This window comes from Chrysochloris asiatica, unplaced genomic scaffold (assembly GCF_000296735.1).
Source record: "Chrysochloris asiatica unplaced genomic scaffold, ChrAsi1.0 scaffold00038, whole genome shotgun sequence".
NCBI lineage: Eukaryota > Metazoa > Chordata > Mammalia > Afrosoricida > Chrysochloridae > Chrysochloris > Chrysochloris asiatica.
Window position 1 is genome coordinate 13,278,501 of NW_006408556.1, and position 18,998 is coordinate 13,297,498.

The window sequence follows — 18,998 nt, forward strand, 5'->3', positions numbered from 1 at the left end:
ATTTCATTGTTGCTTTGCAAAGACAATGAATTCTTCATGCACAGGTTTTCCCCATGTCTCATTTATTTAATTCCTTGATTAATATGTCCAAATTTATTTATTTTAATTCCTTAATTAATTATGGCCCTGGCCAACTGACATGGTTATATCGTTCAAGTCCACAGCAGTTGTTAAGTGCTTTCAAGTCAGTTTAGACTCTTAGTGATGCTGTTAGGGTTTCCAAGGAGTAGCTGGTGATTTGAACCACCAGTCTTATGGTTAGCAGTCCAGTGCTGATCTTACAGCGCCACACCAGGACTTGATTTCTAACTGACTCAGGCCTGTATGGATCCCAAATGCATGCTTTCTCCATTCTGCTACTCATTAATGTTGTTTTTGTTGCTTAGGTGTCTTCGAGTCCATTATAGGGTTTCCAAGGAGAGGCTGGAAAGTTTGAACCTCCAACTTTGCAGTTCAAACAAACCTTGAAGTTGAGAGCTTATCCTACAGCACCACACCCACCAGTCATCTGTCAGTGTGTTGTACTGTGGTGACTTACATATTGATGTGAAACTGGAAGCTATGCCACTGGTATTTCACATTAGCAGCAGGCTCACCCATGATGGACAGGTTTCAGCAAAGCATCCTGACCAAGTACAACAGACTAGGAATATGCAGAGGCAGATGACTCCTGCACATTTAGCCACTAAAACCTTATGAACAATGGTTCACTGTCAGCGTCTCAGAAGATGAAAACATTGTGAACAGCAGCGGAACACTATCAGATTTAATGCCCAGAAGATGAGTCCTTCAGGTTGGAAGGCGCTCAAAATACAACTGGGGAAGAGCTGCCTCCTCAAAGTAGAGTTGACTGTGATGACGTGGATGGAATAAAGCATTTGAGACTTTCTTTTGCTGGGGAACAGCTAAAAATGAGGAGAAACAGGTGCAAACACCCATTAATAATTGGAAGATGGAATGTAATTAGTAGGACTCTAAGATATTGTAAATTTTTGTCAAAACAAAAGCAAAACAGATGGAGAACGATATCCTAGGCATTAATGAGCTGAAATGGACTGGTATTGGCCATTTTGAATTTTGAAGCTGGCAATCATATAGTTTACTATGCTGGAAATGACAAATTGAAGAGGAATGGCATCACATTCATAAAAAAAAAAACATTTCAAGATCAATCTTGAAATAAATGCTGTATATGATAGAATAATAAGGAGCTCTGGTAGCATAGTGGTTATGATTCGAGCTGCGAACCGCAAGGTCAGCAGTTCGAAACTACCAGCTGCTCTGCGGAAGAAAGATGAGGCTTTCTGCTCCCGTAAAGATTTACAGCTTCGGAAACCCTGTTCAGGGTTGCTATGGGTCGGAACCAACTTGACAGCACTTAACAACAACAAGCAAGACCAGTTAATACCACCGTTACTCAAATTTAAGCACCAACCACTAAAGCTACTGATGATGAAATAGAAGAATTCTATCAACTTCTTCAGTCTGAAATTGATCAAGCACATAATCAAGATGTATTGATAATTACTAGTGATTAGAATGTGAAGGTTGGAAAAAAAGAGGAAGGATCAGTAGTTAGAAAATATGGCCTTGACAGAAATGCTGCTGGAGATGGCATGAAAGAATTTTGCAAGACCAATGACTTACTCATTGCAAATATGCTTTTGAACCACATAAAATGAGACTATACACATGAACCTCACCAAATGGAATACACAGGAATCATACTGACTACATCTATGGGAAGCAATGATAGAAAAGCTCAGTATCATAAGGCAAAATAAGCCAGGAACAGACCACTAATAGCTCATATAAAAATTCTGTATGAAGCTAAATAAAATTAAAACAAGTCCATGAGAACCAAAATATGACCTTGAACATATTACCTGAATTTAGAATCCATCTCAATAACAGGTTTGATGAAATGGATGCCAATGACTAGAGACTAGAAGAGTTGTGGGATGACTTCAAGAACATTACATAGGAAGAAAACAAAAGGACATTAAGAAGATAAGAAAAAAGGAAAAGAACAAAATGGATGTCAGAAGAGACTCTTGATACTTGCTCTTCAGCAGAGATGCTAAAGCAAATGGAAGAAATGAAGAGGTACAAGAGCTGAACAGAAAATTTCAAAGGTAAGCTAGAGTAGACAAAGTATTATAATGAAATATGCAAAGACCTGGAGTTAGAAAACCAAAAGGGGAGAACATGCTCAGCATTTCTCATGCAGGAAGAACTAAAGAGTCAAGCATCAACTTGCAGTAATGCATTTTATGGGCAAATATTGAATGATGCAGCAAATATCAAAAAAAGATGGAAGATAAATACAATCACTGTACCAAAAAGAAATGGTATATATTCAACCATTTCAAGAGGTAGCATCTGATCAAGAACTGTCAGTACTAAAGAAAGAAGGTCAAGATGTGCTGAAGGCACTGATGAAAAGCAAGGCTCCAGGAACTGATGGAGTACAAATTGAAAGCTTCCAATACACTGATGCAGCACTGGAGGCACTCACTCATTTATGTTAAGAAATTTGGATGACAGCTATCTGGCCAACTGATTGAAGAGATCCATATTTGTACCCATTCCAAAGAGAGATGACCCAACAGAATGTGGAAATCATCTGATATTATTATCACATGCAAGTAAAATTTTGCTGAAGGTAATTTAAAAACGGCTGCAACAGTGCATTGACTGGGAACTGCCAAAATTTCAAGCCAGATTCAGAAGATGTGCAACGAAGTATATCCATTGCTGATGTCAGATGGATCTTGGCTGAAAGCAGGTAGTACCAGAAAGATGTTTGTTGCTGTTATTGAATGCCATTGAGTTGGTTCAGATTCATAGTGACCCTGCATAGGGTTTCCAAGAGCAGCTGGTGGGTTTGAATCACCAGCCTTGTGGTCAGTAGTCCAGTTCTTATCCACACCAGGACTCCAAAAAGATGTTTACTTGTGCTTTGACTATGCAAAGACTTTTGACTGTGTGAATCATGACAAGCTATGGATAACACTGCAAAGAATGGGTATTCCAGAACACTTAATTGTGCTCATGAGGAACCTGTACATAGACCAAGAGGCAGTCATTACAACAGAAAAAGGGGACACTAAATGGCTTAAAATCAGGAAAGGTGCACACCAGGTTTGTATCCTTTCACCATACTTATTCAATATGCATGCTGAGGAAATAATCCAAGAAGGTGGATATGAAGAACATGACATCAGAATCAGAGGAAGACTCATTAACAATCTTTGAGATGTAGATGATACAACCTTGATTGCTGGAAGCCAAAAGGACTTTAAATAGTTACTAATGAAGATCAAAAACCACAGCCTTTGGTAAGAGTTGTACCTCACAAATGGATCAGTAACATCATGATAAAAAAGATTGAAGTAGTCAGGCTTCACTTTGCTTAGATCCCCCCATCAACACTCATGGAAGCAGCAGTCAAGAAATCAAGCAATGGATTGCATTAGGCAAATCTACTGCATAAGACCTCTTCAAAGTGTTCATGAGCAAAGGTATCAGTTTGAGGACTAAGGTGCACCTGACCCAAGCCAGGGTATTTTCAATAGCTTCATATACATGGACATATGAATAAGGAAGACCATAGAATTGATGCACTTGAGTCATGGTGCTGGAGAAGTGTTAAAAGAACCATGGACTGCCAGAAGAACAAACAAATCTGTGTTGTAAGGAGTACAGCCAGGATACTCCTTTGACGCTAGGATGGCTAAATTTCATTTCTCATACATAAAACATGTTGTCGGGCGACACGAGTCCCTAGAGAGAAAAACATCATACGTGGTACAGTGGAGGGTCAGTGTAAAAAAGGAAGACCCCCAATGAGATGGATTGGCACAGTGTCAGCAGCGATGGGCTCAACTCTAACACCTGCTGAGGATGGCGCTGGGCTGGGCAGTATTTCCTTCTGTTGTGCACAGGATAGGGTCTTTATGAGTCAGAGAAGAGTCAACAGCAGATAACAGCAACAACAAAGCTAAAAACAATTTTACAATATAGAAAAAGGATGCTTGCTTCAAATGAGAATGTTTTAAATGAACTGCTTTATATACTTATTGTGACATGTTCAGATGGTCAAATACACAATTCTCTTTGAAAGCACACTAATGACATTCTAAGGATTAAAGAGTCATATCAATTACTTATACATAAAAGCAATGTTGCAAAGGGAAGGACAGAACATAAATGGGGCGAAATGAGGATATCAATTGTATAAATGGTATTGTCAAGACACAGGTATTTAAAAAGACTGAAATGCTTTTATTATGAAAATACACTTCTGGTCAGAGAAATCAGCTTCACCGTCAACTATCTTGTTATCTGACATCTCACATTTACGACAATAGTAAAAAATGTGACTACTTTGTGCCTTCATGAGGTGCATGTCGCAGTAACAACCCTGAGGTGGGAGGTGAGAGGAACACTGGCTGTGATGGTTAAGGTTATGTGTTAACTTGGTTGGCCATGGTCTGGAAGCTATGTAATAATGTGTCACACCCATTTTCATAGAACACGCATTTTTACATAATGCCATTCTGTGGAGCCTAACCAGGCTGAGAAGTGAAGAGTGGGTTAGTGACTTGCTATGGAAATGACAACTAGGGACAGTGATACGTTGAATAAGCATTTAATTTAATTGACAATTATCTTACTTAAAAAAAGTACCCTTAGTACTGAGGGATGAAGTTAAGCTGAAAAACCTTTTTACAATTCTTAGATTGACTTTAAAGCTTTTGTCAAATAGATATATGACAGCAATAAACTAAGAGCTTGTTATGTGCTGTTGAGTTGGTTCCTACTCACAGCAACCCTGTATAGATAGGGTTTCCAAGGAGCAGTTGGTAAGTTTGAATTACCAACCTTGTGGTTCAGTGCTTGTCCTACAGCACCACACCAAGGCTCCTAATTAAGGGCTACTCTTGAATAAAAAATCATCTCACATTCTACTGTCTCCGGCTCTTTCGAGACACAGGTCCATTCTTCTCTCAACACCTCCCACCCTCTACCTGGGCATTCATTCTAATTTTCAGGATATGCACTTTATTGAGACCCATATTATCCTTTAAAACTGTCTCAGACTATTAAAATCATGCTGCTTACAGATCAAGAAATAGGCTTTATACATGCCTAATAGTTTTATCAAGGAAACTATGCTAATTTTTGTACTTAGCAATTTATCTATTTAGTGGAAGATTTTAATGTTATCACTTGAAGTGCTCATTTAAGTCATCTGGTTTGCAGGTTATTTATGTTTAATCTGGAGGTAGATGCTCACTTTTGAAGGTGCTCACAGGGGAGTTACTCTAGGTGAGTGTACGCCAATCATCCTGTTTTAACATAGTGATTTATACTGTCTGTGAAAGCCACAAAAAACAGCTCAGGTGTGGGTTTATATTTTTAAAGAACTATTATTTCTTCTAAAGTAAAATGTATCATGAATTGTACTTTGGTAGACATAGTTACCAACGCACTGCTCTTGCTGTACTAGTTGTGTGGTTTTTTTCGCTTTAACACACAGGAATTGATTTTCTCAGAGGCTAGAGGTCTAAGTATTCAGGGCACTGGTTCCAGGGGAAGAAGGCTTTGTCATTGAGAAAGTCTGTGTGTCATCACTTGTTTCCTGGTTTCTTGGAGAGCTCCATGTGCCTTGGTGTCATCCATCTTCCCCTACCTCTGCTCTGCTCACTTGTTTAACCATTTTCTCTCCCTCTCTCAACATTTTACTGTGGTTTGGGTCAAAGTTTACAGAGCAAATGAGTTTTCCAAGCAATAATTTACACACATGCTGTTTTGTGACATTCGTTGCAATCCTCTCAATGTAACAGCACTCTTGCTTGCCCTTTCCTCCCAGGGTTTCCTGTCTTCAGTTGTCGATCTTCCCTGCCCCTTCTTGGCTTATGAATTGTTTTTGAGCAAATGCTTCCCTTTGGGTCTTGTATGGTTGACGGTTCTGAGGAGCATGTTCCTCACAGGTGTCATTACTGTTTTTTTTTGGCTGAAAAGTGATCTCAGGGACTAGGTTTACTCCCTGTTTGAAGGGTGTTTTATGGTCATAGTGTTATCAGAGGTTCTACCAGTCTCTATTAGACAACTAAGTTGGTCTTTCTTATGATTTTAAATTTTGTTCTACATTTTTTCACACTCTGTCTAGGATCTTTTATTGTGATCCCAATCAGAGTGGTCACTGACCAATTTTTTTTTATCCTAAGATTCATTCTTGGGATTTCTGCTTTGGTCATTTGTGAATGACAGTCACCAACTGAGCTATAGAAAGAATAAGGCCACAAGGCACAGGGATGCAATTCTTTTCATGTTAATGACAGCAAAGTAAATCTCAAGCATTAGTGGTATGTATTCAAAACACTGATACTGGATAGTAGATTGAGAACAGGCAGTCCAGTTTAGGGGGGGAATGGAAAAGTCCTATCTACCCTAAAAGATGTGAAGGACAGCACACAGACTTGGGCTGCCTCTGCTGTAAAAGGAGCTGCCTCACTCTGTTGGGGTTGATACACCACTGTTTCTACCCTGTGTAGTCTTGCCTCTTTCAGTGCTTTAACTACAGTTCAATTTCATGGAATAGTAGACATCTGCAAGCCCAAAGAGTACCATTCACCAAAAGAAGGGATTGCTATTAGTAGGGGAACGAATCAAGGAAAAATTGCTATGCATTGTACAGTTTTCAAGGACTATTACTTGTATTCAGTTTTTGATGTTTACTACAGTGCTGGGGGTAAAGTATACAATATGCAATCTTGTTGAATGAGTAACTCACAGGATGAATGAAATGATGTAAGTAGTCATTTCATGAGAGCTTCACGTCCTTACAGTAACCTGTCACAGGCTGTCCTGGAAGGGTTAGAGCCACAAGAAGGTTCAGTGCATGTCACAGATGTGCCTGATCTGCCACAAAGTCTATTCGTTTTCAAGATTTTTAATGCTTAGATGAGGTAAAGCTGGAGGTCACCATTCCCAACATAGCATATGCTAGTCACTAAAGGAATTAAGAAAAGTTCAACTTTCAAGTTTGCAGAAAATTGACCAAATTAATCAAAGCTTCTTTCCTGGAACTTCAAATAAAAATGTGCCCAAATATGTCACTCACTATCAGATGAATGAACTGATATAAAGATTTGATTCTTTTGGCTGACAGTACTCAAAACACGTTGCTCACATTTATTAAAGTACGATCTGAAATAATAATGTGTATTTTTTTTTTTTTTTAAATCCAGAGAAGCTGGATTAAAGTTACATTTTGGCTGGCTACTGATCAGAGAACATGGACTCAGCAGTTAGGTCAGGGGTGGGGAAACATTTTTCTGCCAAAATTTATAACATCATTCGTGGGCCATACAAAATAATCAAGTTAAAAATTAGCCTGATATATTTAGTCAAACATTTAATTAACTCACCCTTAGTGTGATGGCTAGAACTGCAGTTGTCTTGACAGGGCCAGACCAAATGATTTCACAGGCCTCATGTGGGCGGGACGTTCCCCAACCCTGAGTTAGGCGGACCCAACATTATTTCAGCTAGAAGCAAAGCAGTCTCCACTTAACCACACACATCTGGCCCATCCTTAGTTCAAACCCAGTCACAAATGGCCTCACTGAACTTTATGACTTGCTTTCTTCTTTTTCTGCTGGCGTAGTTTCCCAGATTGGCTCCTTGATATGTTCTGGTAACCGCTCTAATTTTGTCTAAAACACACACAAAAAAACAAAAAAAAACCCCATGAAACTATAATATCATGTAGCCTTACTCAACACTTTGGCCACAGACTGAATCTATTAAGTTTGTTCCTCCAAATCCTCTCGACTTTCCTTACCTTTTTGCAGGGCTTTGAAACAGAGAAGGAAACCAGACACTTCATGAAGTGTACTCCCTTCTATAATCTATTTGATCCTCTCTGATCTCCAGGGACTGCCACTGGACATGGTCTCTGAGAAGATTTCTGAGGAGGTGTGTGCGGGAGGACTTGAGCTGGCAGGGGCAGGATTCTGCTGAGCTGACACCAGCGCACAGGTAGGGAAGACCCTCAACCACTATGGTAACTTTGCTTCCCAGTCTGCCACAGGCTCTCCCCTGCTCTCAGTGGGACAGTGCCAAGCAGCAACCTATCAAAAGGACAATGCAGATGCTCCCCTCAACCCAGGGAGAAATTCAAGTCATACCTTTGTGACTTCCATGGCAACCCCTTCAGGTAAGTTTCGCTGAATATATTCCAAGTAGACATCTGCTGTACTTCCAGTTAGATGTTCTAGCTAAAATAACAAATGTGAAATTGATTCAGGTTATGCTGTTAAAAGAGGTGCCTGGTGTGGCACTGTAGGATAAGCACTGAACTGCTAACATTGAACTGCAAGGTTAGCAGTTCAAACCCACCAGCCACTTCTTGAAAATTCACCCTACACAGGGTAGCTATGAGTGGTAAGTGACTTGACAACATGTAACAACAATGCTCTTAAAGCAGAGAATTTTTTTTAAGCAGAGGTAAACTACAGTTAACATTAATCAACTATTTTGAAGTGTACAATTTAGTGGCATTTAGTACATTCACAGTGTTGTACAACCAATCCCACTGTCCAGTTTTAGAACATTTTCATCACTCCAAAAGGAAACCCCATACCCAGTAAGGAGTTGCTCCTCACACCCCTTCAGCCCCAGGCCCCCGCAACCACTAATCTACTTTGTCTCTATTAATGTGCCTATTATGGATGTTCATACAAAAAGACATCATACAATACGTAATTCTGTGTGTCTGGCTTCTTTTAGTGAGGATTGCATTTTTGAGGTTCACTTATGTTGTAGTATTTAGCAGTACTTAATTTCTTTTTCGGGCTGAGTAATATTTTATGGATATACATTTTGTGTATCCATTTATCAGCTGACGGGCATTTGGGCTATTTCTACATTTTATGAATATTGTGTAATTATGAATAGTGCTGCCTTGAATATGTACAAGTTTTGGTTTGAATATCTGTTTTCAATTCTTTTGTGTATATACAAGGATTGGAATTGCTGGATCATATGGAATCCTAGTGTGGCACTGTAACATAAAAAAAGTCAGTGGTTCAAACCCACTAGTCACTCTTTGGAAACTCTATACATGGCTGCTATGAGTTGGCACTTAAAAACAACAGTTAGTTCTAAACAGTTTTAATTCTTTTTACATGCTACCTGAATTTTCCATGTTAATGGTGCACAGCATGAGGTTTGTCACTCATCTGTTCATCCCCTAGGATCAGTGGCATCTGTGGTTAAGGGGAGCATGGCTTCTGTAGTCAAACTAACAAGGCCCAAGTCCGAGGACTTACTAGCTATGTAACCTGCGCCTAAATTCTTCATCTATAAATGGGAGTAAGAACATTATCGATTTCACAAGGTTTTTGTTAAGTGCTGTTGAGTCAGTTCCATCTTATATTGTTGTTGTTAGGTGTCATTGTCATGCAGAACAAAATGAACTACTGCCCGGTCCTGGGCTAACCTCACAATTGTTGCCACGCTAGAGCAAATTGATGCTGCCACTTTGCCAATCCATCTTGCTGGGGGTCTTCCTCTTTTTCTCTGACCCTCTCTCTACCTTACAAAACATGATATCCCTCTCCAGTGACTAGTCCCTCCTGACAACACATCCAAAGTATGAGAGACGAAGTCTGGCCATCCTGACCTCCAAGGAGCACTCTGGATATACTTCTTCCAACACAGATCTGTTGGTTCTTTTGGCAGCACAAGGTACTTTCAATATTCTCCAACACCGTAACTCAAATGCATCAATTCTTCTAGGATCTTCCTTATTCACTGTCAAATTTTCGCATGTAAATGAGGTTTTTAAAAATACCATGGCTTGGGTCAGGTGCACCTTAGTCCTCAAGCTGACATCTTTGCTCTTTAACACTTTATAAAGGTCTTGTGCAGCAGATTTACCTAACGTAACACATCGTTTTGATTTCTTGGCTGCTGCTTCCATGAGTGTTGATGGTTGATCCAAGAAAAATGAAGTCTTTGACAACTTCAATCTTGCCTCCATTTCTAAGAATGTTGTTTATTGGCCCAGTGGTGAAGAATTTTGTTTTCTTTACATTGAGATGCAATCCATACTGAAGGCTGTGCTCTTTGATCTTCATCAGTAAGTATTTTAAGTCCTCTTCACTTTCAGTAAGCAAGGTTGTTATCATCTGTATATCACAGGTTGTTAATGAGTCTTCCTCCAATCCTTATGCCATGTTTTTCTTCATAGAACCCAGCTTCTCAGATTATTTGTTCAGCATACAGGTTGAATAAGTATGGTAAAAGAATACAATCCTGTCACACACCTATCTTAATTTTAAACCATTCAGTGTTCCCGTGTTCTGTTTGAACAACTGCCTCTTGGTCTACATACAGGTTCTTCATGAGCACAATTAAGTGTTCCGGAATACTCATATTTCACAATGTCTCCCATAGCTTGTAATGATTCACACAATCGAAGGCCTTTGAGTAGTCAATAAAGCACAGGTAAACATCTTTCTGATATCATCTGCTTTCAGCCAAGATCCATCTGACGTCAGCAGTGGTATCACTCGTTCCACGTCCTCTTCTGAATCTGGCTCGAACCTCTGGAAGTTCTTTGTCAATGTATGGTTGCAGCTGTTTCTGTATTACCTTTAGTTAAGCTTTACATGCATGTGATATTAGTGATATTGTTTATTTCCACATTCTGTTGGGTCACCTCTCTTTGGAATGGGCACAAATACTCTTCCAATCAGTTGGCCACATAGTTATCGTCCAAATTTCTTGGCACAGATGAGTGAGTACCTCCAGCCTCACTCTGTTGAAAGTTTTCTATTTTTATTCCATCAATTCCCGGTGCCTTGTTCTATGCCAATCCTTCAATGTACCTTGGAGTTCTTCCTTCAGGATCATTGGCTCTTGATCATATGCTACCTCTCGAAACGGTTGAACACCAAGCATTTCCTTTTGGTACAGTGACTCTGTGTATTCCTTCCATCTTCTTTTGATGCTTTCTGCATCATTCAATAATTTTCCCAGAGAATCCTTCAATAACGAAGTCGAGGCTTGAATTTTTTCTTCAGTTCCCTCAGTTTGAGAAATACCAAGCGTGTTCTTCCCTTTTGGTTTTCTAACTCCAGATCTTTGCACATTTTGTTGTAAAATTTGACTTTGTCTTCTTGAGCTGACCTTGAAATTTCCTGTTCAGCTCTGTACCTCCTCATTTCTTCCATTTGTTTTAGTCTCTCTGCACTGGAGAGCAAGTTTCAGAGTCCCTTCTGACATCCATTTTGATCTTTTCCTTCTTCTTGTTTTCTTAATGACTTTTTGCTTTCTTCCTGTATGATGTTCTTGATGTCATCCCACAACTCTTCTGGTCTTCTGTCTTTAGTGTTTAATGCATCAAATCTGTTCTTCAAATGATATCCAAGTTCAGGTGGTGGAATATATTCAAGGTCATATTTTGGCTCTCGTGGACTTGTTTTAATCTTCTTCAGCTTCAGTCTGAATTTGCATATGAGCAATTGATGGTTCCGTCTCATAGCAACCCTTTATGGGGCTTCTGAGGAGTGGCTGGTAGGTTTGAATTGCCAACCTTTTGGTTCCCCATCCAGTGCTTATCCAACCGTGCCACACAATAAGCAAAATTATTTTAATACTATCATGCAATTTATTAGTAGTAGTGTGAATTGCGGAGTCATAAAGAACAAAAACGACAGTTCCCTTTACGATGACTAACAGACATGGACTGACTGAAAGGAAGTCAACCCCAAGATATGATACACTAGTCTGAAACTGGGGAGCATTTAAAGGATGCTACAATGTGTTTCATGTCTAAAATAAACTTACCTCTAAACACCTATAAAGTGTTCTCATTTCATACTGGACTCTGTGCTTCTTGAAAATATGTACTGATTTGAGAAGTGTAAATCGTTCTATTTTCCTTGGAGGTTCATGTCTGAAAATGAATGAGCAAGATAATACACGTAAGCTAACTGATGTTAAAGCCTGAGTCACTGATATCAAGGCATGATTCCAAACTGTGTAGGTCATGCTCACACTCAATTATAGGCATTAACTTCAGTTTACAGACTTCCATTTACCAAGGCTGTCATCCTAACAACTGCCGTCATTAAGATCAAAACAAACACTACACACAGCAACAGGAACATTCTTCCACAGACCCAAATGGATAGGCGTGCTGGCATCTAGATGTATACACACAAACATGACTGCTGTTTTATATTCTTTAAGTTCCATATTGACCAAATATATGAATTATGACGAACAGTATAAGTGTGTTGGACCCAATGCACTGTCTGTTGTACCTTTTTTGTTTTAGAAAAACCTACAGATTAACCAAAAATCACAAGGTTATAGGCCGTGTTTCAGAAAAAGTGTTAAGTTCCTTGTGTTTTTCTCAGAGGGCAAGAAGGGCAAAGCCCTATCAGGCCTTATCTGGCACCACAAGGAATAGATGGCAAGATACAGGAAGCAATTCTGCTTGACCCTACAGTGATATAAAGAACACATGAAGTCCACATTGCTCATGCATGGTGGGTGGTAGGTCTTAGGGCAGATTTGAAACAAAAGATCATCAAATCCAAGAAGCCTAAATGATTGCTTGTTTACCTAGTCCACCTCCCAGGCCCACGGAGACCCCAGTCACAAGGGTTTCTCATCTGTGCAATCTCCAGGGAAAAAGACTGCCCACGTTTTTCTTGTTCATGCATCCTGGTATTTAAGTCTAGAAGTTGGGAATGGCTAATTCTGTTGATACTACACAATAAATGGAAACTCACTCTAGCATGAGTCTCTGACCCATTTTAAGAGCTCGGGCTTCTCAGGGATCAGCACCATTTTCCTGGTTGACCATATGACCATAACTACTAGGTCAGATTGTTGTTGTTAAGTGCATTCGAGTGGGTTCTGACTCACAGTGACCCTGTAAAGGATTTCAGTGGAACGGCTGATGAGTTTAAACTACCAGTCTTGCAGTTAGCAGTCTGGTGCTTACTCAGAGCAACTCTGTAACAGGTTTCTTAAGAGTGGCTGGTAGGTTTGAGCTGCTGACCTTGTGGCTAGTAGTCCAGTGCTTATCCTACAGCACCACACCAGGACTCCCCAGGTCAGATTAGGGAAGGTTATACTTACACTTTAACAGAGATACCAAGCTCTTTAGCAGCAAGCACAGCAAAATATTCGTAACTGTCCAATACAGCCTTATCATGGCATTTCACTAAAACTGACAGGCGCTTATATAATGTGTCTGGCTCATCAGAAATGGTTATCTATAATTTTAAAATCAAAAGATAAGTTTCAGTCTAACATTGATAACTAGTAAACATTAACATATCACCTTCAATTGAATAACTAAGCATTTACTTATCAAAGGGGAAGAAAAGGCTAAGTAACCTCTTAACATTGTTTAACATCTAGATACTGTCACATTAAGTCCTGCACAGTGATCGTCAGACTCTATTACAGTGACTTCAAGACAGCCTACACAATCACAATGGACACTCTCCAACTTCACACTTACTGAGCCCCAAATACACAATGAGAAAGATTCTAGGATCTGTTAACAGCTAGATTCAGAATGAAACTCTGTCACTTCTAGACAAGTGACAACGGGCCAGCCATTTAATCTCACTGCACTTTAGTTTCCTCATACTTACCACAGGATAATAACTATGCTATAGCTCACAGCATTTCTGTAAGGAACATATGACAACACAGGCTAACGTGTTTATAGATGGTAATACACTATGTTACAAAGGTGAGCTGCTGCTCTTCATATTATTTTTTTTTTAACTAGGTTTCATTCATGTCTGGATTACCTGTCCTAACCTACAAATTATTCATTTCTAATTAAACTGCTACACACAGCTCATCTACCTCTTCTACCTTAGAAATAATGGGTTTGACATTTCTGACTTTCTTCTAAGAGGTGAATTACCTCACTCTATTCATCCATTAAGCCTGTAATTTCTATTACTAATCCAATGATTCAGGGTTAAGTTACCTCACCTTTGAAAGAGATTTATTTACTAAATAGGAAGCTCCCAGTTACCCCAAACAGAGTTCATGGAAGAAGAGAATATACTGATATCATATGCCACAAGCCAGAGCACACAGGAGGGGGAACACACCCCTAAGGCATGTTTTGCTTGGTCCCTATAGGGTTTAAAAGAAATTCTGAATTTTTTACCAGTATTAAAAATCAGAAGACATAATCCACATAAAAATGTGAATGCTCAGTTTAGTGTGGAAAATGCTCAAAGTGATCAAGGTAGTAGCTGCCTCACTTCTACAGGGCCTGCTACTGAGCCCACTGCCTTCTTTCATGACAAGCCTGACAAGCCTAGCCCCTACAGGCAAATGAAATGGATGCCTGGATTATATAAACTGTCATGGAAATTTGAGGGGGCTTCAAAAAGTTCTCAGAAAAAAGGAATGAAAAGATAAAGCTATTTTTTCCATGAACTTTTTGAATCTCTCTCGTGCATAAACAGTTACATATCAACAAATGTCCTTAAGGTTCCACCACTGCTGATGGTGGTGATTTCAACAGCTGGAATTAGAAGGTAGGGACTATTTATGCCATACAGATCTACAGGCAGACACTTTAAGTAGTAAGGATTTTCAGCCGTGGCTTATACCAAAGGAATCCAAGTTACAGGAGGTTTAGGACTTTCCATTGTGCCACTGTTCTCTCTTACTATGAACATAAAGCACTGTCCATGCCTGGGTCCCAGCCCAACGTCTTAATATGAAAACACACTTGATGGCTACAAGAAATGTACTTTTCTAGAACCTACAACATCATGTAACATCAAGCATTTTGCATCATTATGACAAATCAAACACTTTTACATTACGCTGAGCCAAGAGCCAAGGGACTGCTATTTTCCATTTACTTTGAATAAATAATTTATTCTTTTAGAATTTATCTTGAAATATGAGTACCCAGGGACATCAAGGAACAGTTCACTCAGGCACACTGTGCAATTGCTAGTATTATCACCACCCCAAAAAAATTGTTTTAATATCTAAACTGTTACGGAAATAACCTCATATGAAATAACGAGGAAAATTTATTGCTAATATAATTCCTAAAACCCAGAAATAGGGAGTAAGTACATACCATAGGCTTGGTCAACTCCTTGGGAATATCTATGTGTAGGTTTGAAAACTGTACCCACTTCAGGTTGGTACTGCTACATGTGGGGGAGAGAAATATGAAATCTAAGTAAACAATGCAAGAGCCCATTCATGGTATTGTCCAATTTAGCATTTCCATGTTTCCACTTACAGAAGAAAGCCACCATTTCTGGCTGTGCTGCTCTTAGAACCACTCACAGAAAAATTCCTTGGATCCTTAAAAAAAAAAAAAAAGGAAGCAGGGGGTAGTGTTAAAATTAAAGGCAGTCCCCAAACCATTCATGTATCAAAAGACATATGATGCTTTAAATCAAGGGACAGCTGATTATGTCAGACAAAGAGATGGTCCAACTAAAATGGTCAAATTAGATTTCATTAAAAAAAAAAAAAAAGACAATGATAGTTGATCATCTAAAAGCATTCTTAAAATATTATAGAATCTATCTCTTAAAGCTCTGGAGCAAGAACTTTTTTTTAAAAGGCAATTTTCACATTAAAAGAACAGCTATGAATTAACCATGCAGACATCAAGGAATAAAATAACATAATATGTGATTCCAATTTTCTCCATATTAAGCAAATGTCAATATACTATTTTGCTGGAATATTTTTGATCAGTGAAAAAATGAAGTGTCTGTGTAACCTAATTTATTAACAGCTGGAATAAGAATTCAACAGTACACTTCTTTGGAAGCTTTCATATACACCTTCTCCAGCATATGTGTTGCTTGGCTTAACTGGGATAACTTGTTTATAAACACATTAAATTATACACGGTCTTTTACATTCATTACTATCTACGTACTACAAACTGCAACAATTCAGTGTTATTAAACCCTTATTGTTAGTGCCCCTGGCTGTAGAAAACTAGCTTTAGAAATGTATTATTAAATGCCATGGAGTCAGTTCTGACTCACAATAATCTTGCATAGGGTTTCTGAGGAACAGCTTGTGCGCTGAACTGCTGACCTTGTGGTTAGCAATCCAGTGTTTATCCTACAGTGCCACACCAGGATTCCTTAGAAATGTATGGTACTACATAGGTACTGGAGTCTTGGTGTGGTGTTGTAGGATAACTACTCAACTGCAATGTTGGTTTGAACTGCAAGGTTGGTGGTTCAAATTCACCAGATGCTCCTTGGAAACCCTATATAGGGTCGCTATAAGTTGGAACTAATTTAACAGCACTTAATAAGTACTGGTGTGGCACTGTAGGATAAACACTGGACTAATGGTTATGGTCAGGAGCTCTGGTAGCGTAGTGGTTACGAATTGGGCTGCGAACCTTAAGGTCAGCGGTTCGAAACTACCAGCAGCTCCGCGGGAGAAAGATGAGGCTTTCTACTCCCGTAAAGAGTTACGCCCTCGGAAACCCTGTACAGGGTCGCTATGGGTCGGAACCGACTCGACAGCACTTAACAACAACAACAATGGTTACGGTCAGTGGTTCAAAACCAACAGCTGCTCCTTGGAAACCCTATCTAGGGTCGCTGAGTTGGAACTGACTCGATGGCACTGAACACATAAGCTTAAGGAGCTCTGGTGATGCTGTGGGTTAGGTGCTGGGCTGCTAGAGGACAGGTCAGTGCTCCAAACCCACCAACTGCTCTGGGAGAAGGATGAGGCCGTCCGGTCCCACAATGATTCAGTTTTAGAAACCCTACATAAGGTCATTATGAGTCAGAAATGACTTAACAGCAGGAGGTTATGAGCTCTGTTGGGATACTGCTCAAAGCACTTGGCTGCCAACCAAATACACAAACCATTCCAAGGGAGAAAGATGTGACAGTCAGCTTAGTAAAGGGTTACACGCTCAGAAATCCATGGGGCAGTTCTAGCTGTCCTGTAGAGTTGCGATGAGTTGGAATCTTCCTAACAGCAGTGTATTGGGTTGAGTATACATGAGTATAATAGGTAGCTCATCAACGACCTGTGCTCTCCTGAGATGAAAAAGTGAGACATGATAGAGTACAACACAATGCTGTCGCGTTGGAATGTCCAGAGGATTCCACTTCAGAGTAACCAGTATGACAGCAGAGCACTGCTTCATAGGGTTTCCTAGGCTGAAATCCTTCACGGGAGCATATCACCAGATGTTTTCTTTTATGGAGTCAGTGATGGATTCGAACCGCTGACCTTTGGGTTAGCAGCTGAGCATTTAACCACTGAGCCACCAGGGCTCTTTCAGAAACACAATGTTGTTATTGTTGCAAAGTGCTGCTGAGCTCAATCTGACTCATAGTAACCCTGTATAGGGTTTCCAAGGTGCGGCTGGTGGGTTTGAACCGCTGCCACCTTGTGGATAGTAGTCCAATGTTGATCCTACGGCGCCACACTAGAACTCCACAGAAGCACAGCAACATCCTTTAAAATACTTTGGAGATGAGAATATCATTTTAGCACAAAACCAAACCCACTACCATTGGTGAAGTGTCTCAAGGGTTGCATGACTATCATATAGCAATAGACTGAATTTGAAGTAGAGATAAGAATTCAGGGGTTTTCTATTAAAGATATTTGCAAAAATGTAAAACATTGCCATTCTTCTCACTCAATGTTTCTGTTTAGAAAAAGTTATTTTCCCTAAGAAATGTTAATTATATTAGCACTTGATTTTGTTACTTTTAAATGAACAAGCCTTTTTAAAGATTCTGTTTTATTTCCCAACAAGGTAAATACAGTAGCCAAAGCTACAAGAAAATTAAAAGGCTCTTTGAAAGTCTTAAATCACTTTTACAACTTAAGGGGGTCCTGAGGCCAAAAGACTAGAAAACAGCTGCTTACTATTTTGCTTCTCCTCCAAAGAAAAACAATCAGAAGTTATCTAAATCAACCTTCTTACTTCATCAACTGTCATCTAAATTTCAGAACCCCCGGTGTGGGATCAGCACTGCTTGCAGTTCAAGACCACCAATCGCTCCTCGGAAACCCTATACAGGGTCGCTATGAATCGGAACCGATTCCGTGGTTTTCAGGGAAGTGTCTGAAATTGTGTGCCAGTTACGCCCCTAATTTTCCCCGGGCAAGCTTCCGGTCCACTCAGAGCTTGTTCGTTTTGCAAATGTTTACAGGGGTGTCCTGGTAGCGTAGTGGTTACGAATCGGGCTGCGAACCTTAAGGTCAGCGGTTCGAAACTACCAGCGGCTCCGCGGGAGAAAGATGAGACTTTCTACTCCCGTAAAGATTTACACCCTCGGAAACCCTGTACAGGGTCGCTATGGGTCGGACCCGACTCGATGGCACTTAACAACAACAACAGTTGCTGGTGCGGGGGAGTAGTTCCGACTCAGCGACCCTCTGCCGGGTCCTCAGCCATCCTCACTATTGCTATGTTTGGGAACATTGTTGCTGCCACTGCATTCATTCATTTCGTTACGAGTCTTCCTTTTTCTCGCTGATCTTCCACTTTACCAGGGACAGGTTCTAAGAGTCCTCTTCCTGTGTTTAGTCTTGATTCACTAATCTGTTTCATCTCATTGAGAGAACGCGAGATAAAACTAGCCCCTTTCTCCCTCTATTCCTTGTAAATATCGGGCTGAGGAGCGAAATAAATCTAGGGGAGGCTCCTGATGGGTAGAGAGGCAGGCGGATCAGAGATTTAGTGGCAACTGTCCCCACCGACACTCTCAGAACACCCCCAAAACACCAATACCTGCCAAAAGCGCCGACCTAGGGCTCCAAGAACTGCTCGCGCCGCCATTTTCCCGCCTGCTCTCTCAGGATCGCTTCCGGGGTCACAGCCGCGTGAGACCATAGAGTTCCATAAGGATCATAGAGACCGGTCTCCAAGCTTATTGAGCGTGGGACTGAGTACA

At 40.1% G+C, this 18,998-nt stretch overlaps 1 protein-coding gene across 1 annotated transcript; it reads right to left on the reverse strand.

The window, feature by feature from the left end:
- Positions 1 to 7,541: 7,541 nt before the first annotated feature.
- Positions 7,542 to 18,883, reverse strand: MRPS10 (mitochondrial ribosomal protein S10). The gene is made up of 7 exons (XM_006860459.1): positions 18,828 to 18,883; positions 15,335 to 15,391; positions 15,167 to 15,239; positions 13,174 to 13,310; positions 11,869 to 11,977; positions 8,202 to 8,291; positions 7,542 to 7,727 (listed from the first exon to the last, which is right to left on the reverse strand). Exons 1-7 carry the CDS (start codon positions 18,881 to 18,883, stop codon positions 7,644 to 7,646), a joined length of 606 nt encoding a protein of 201 aa, XP_006860521.1. The 3' UTR covers positions 7,542 to 7,643.
- Between the last annotated feature and the right edge of the window lie 115 nt (positions 18,884 to 18,998).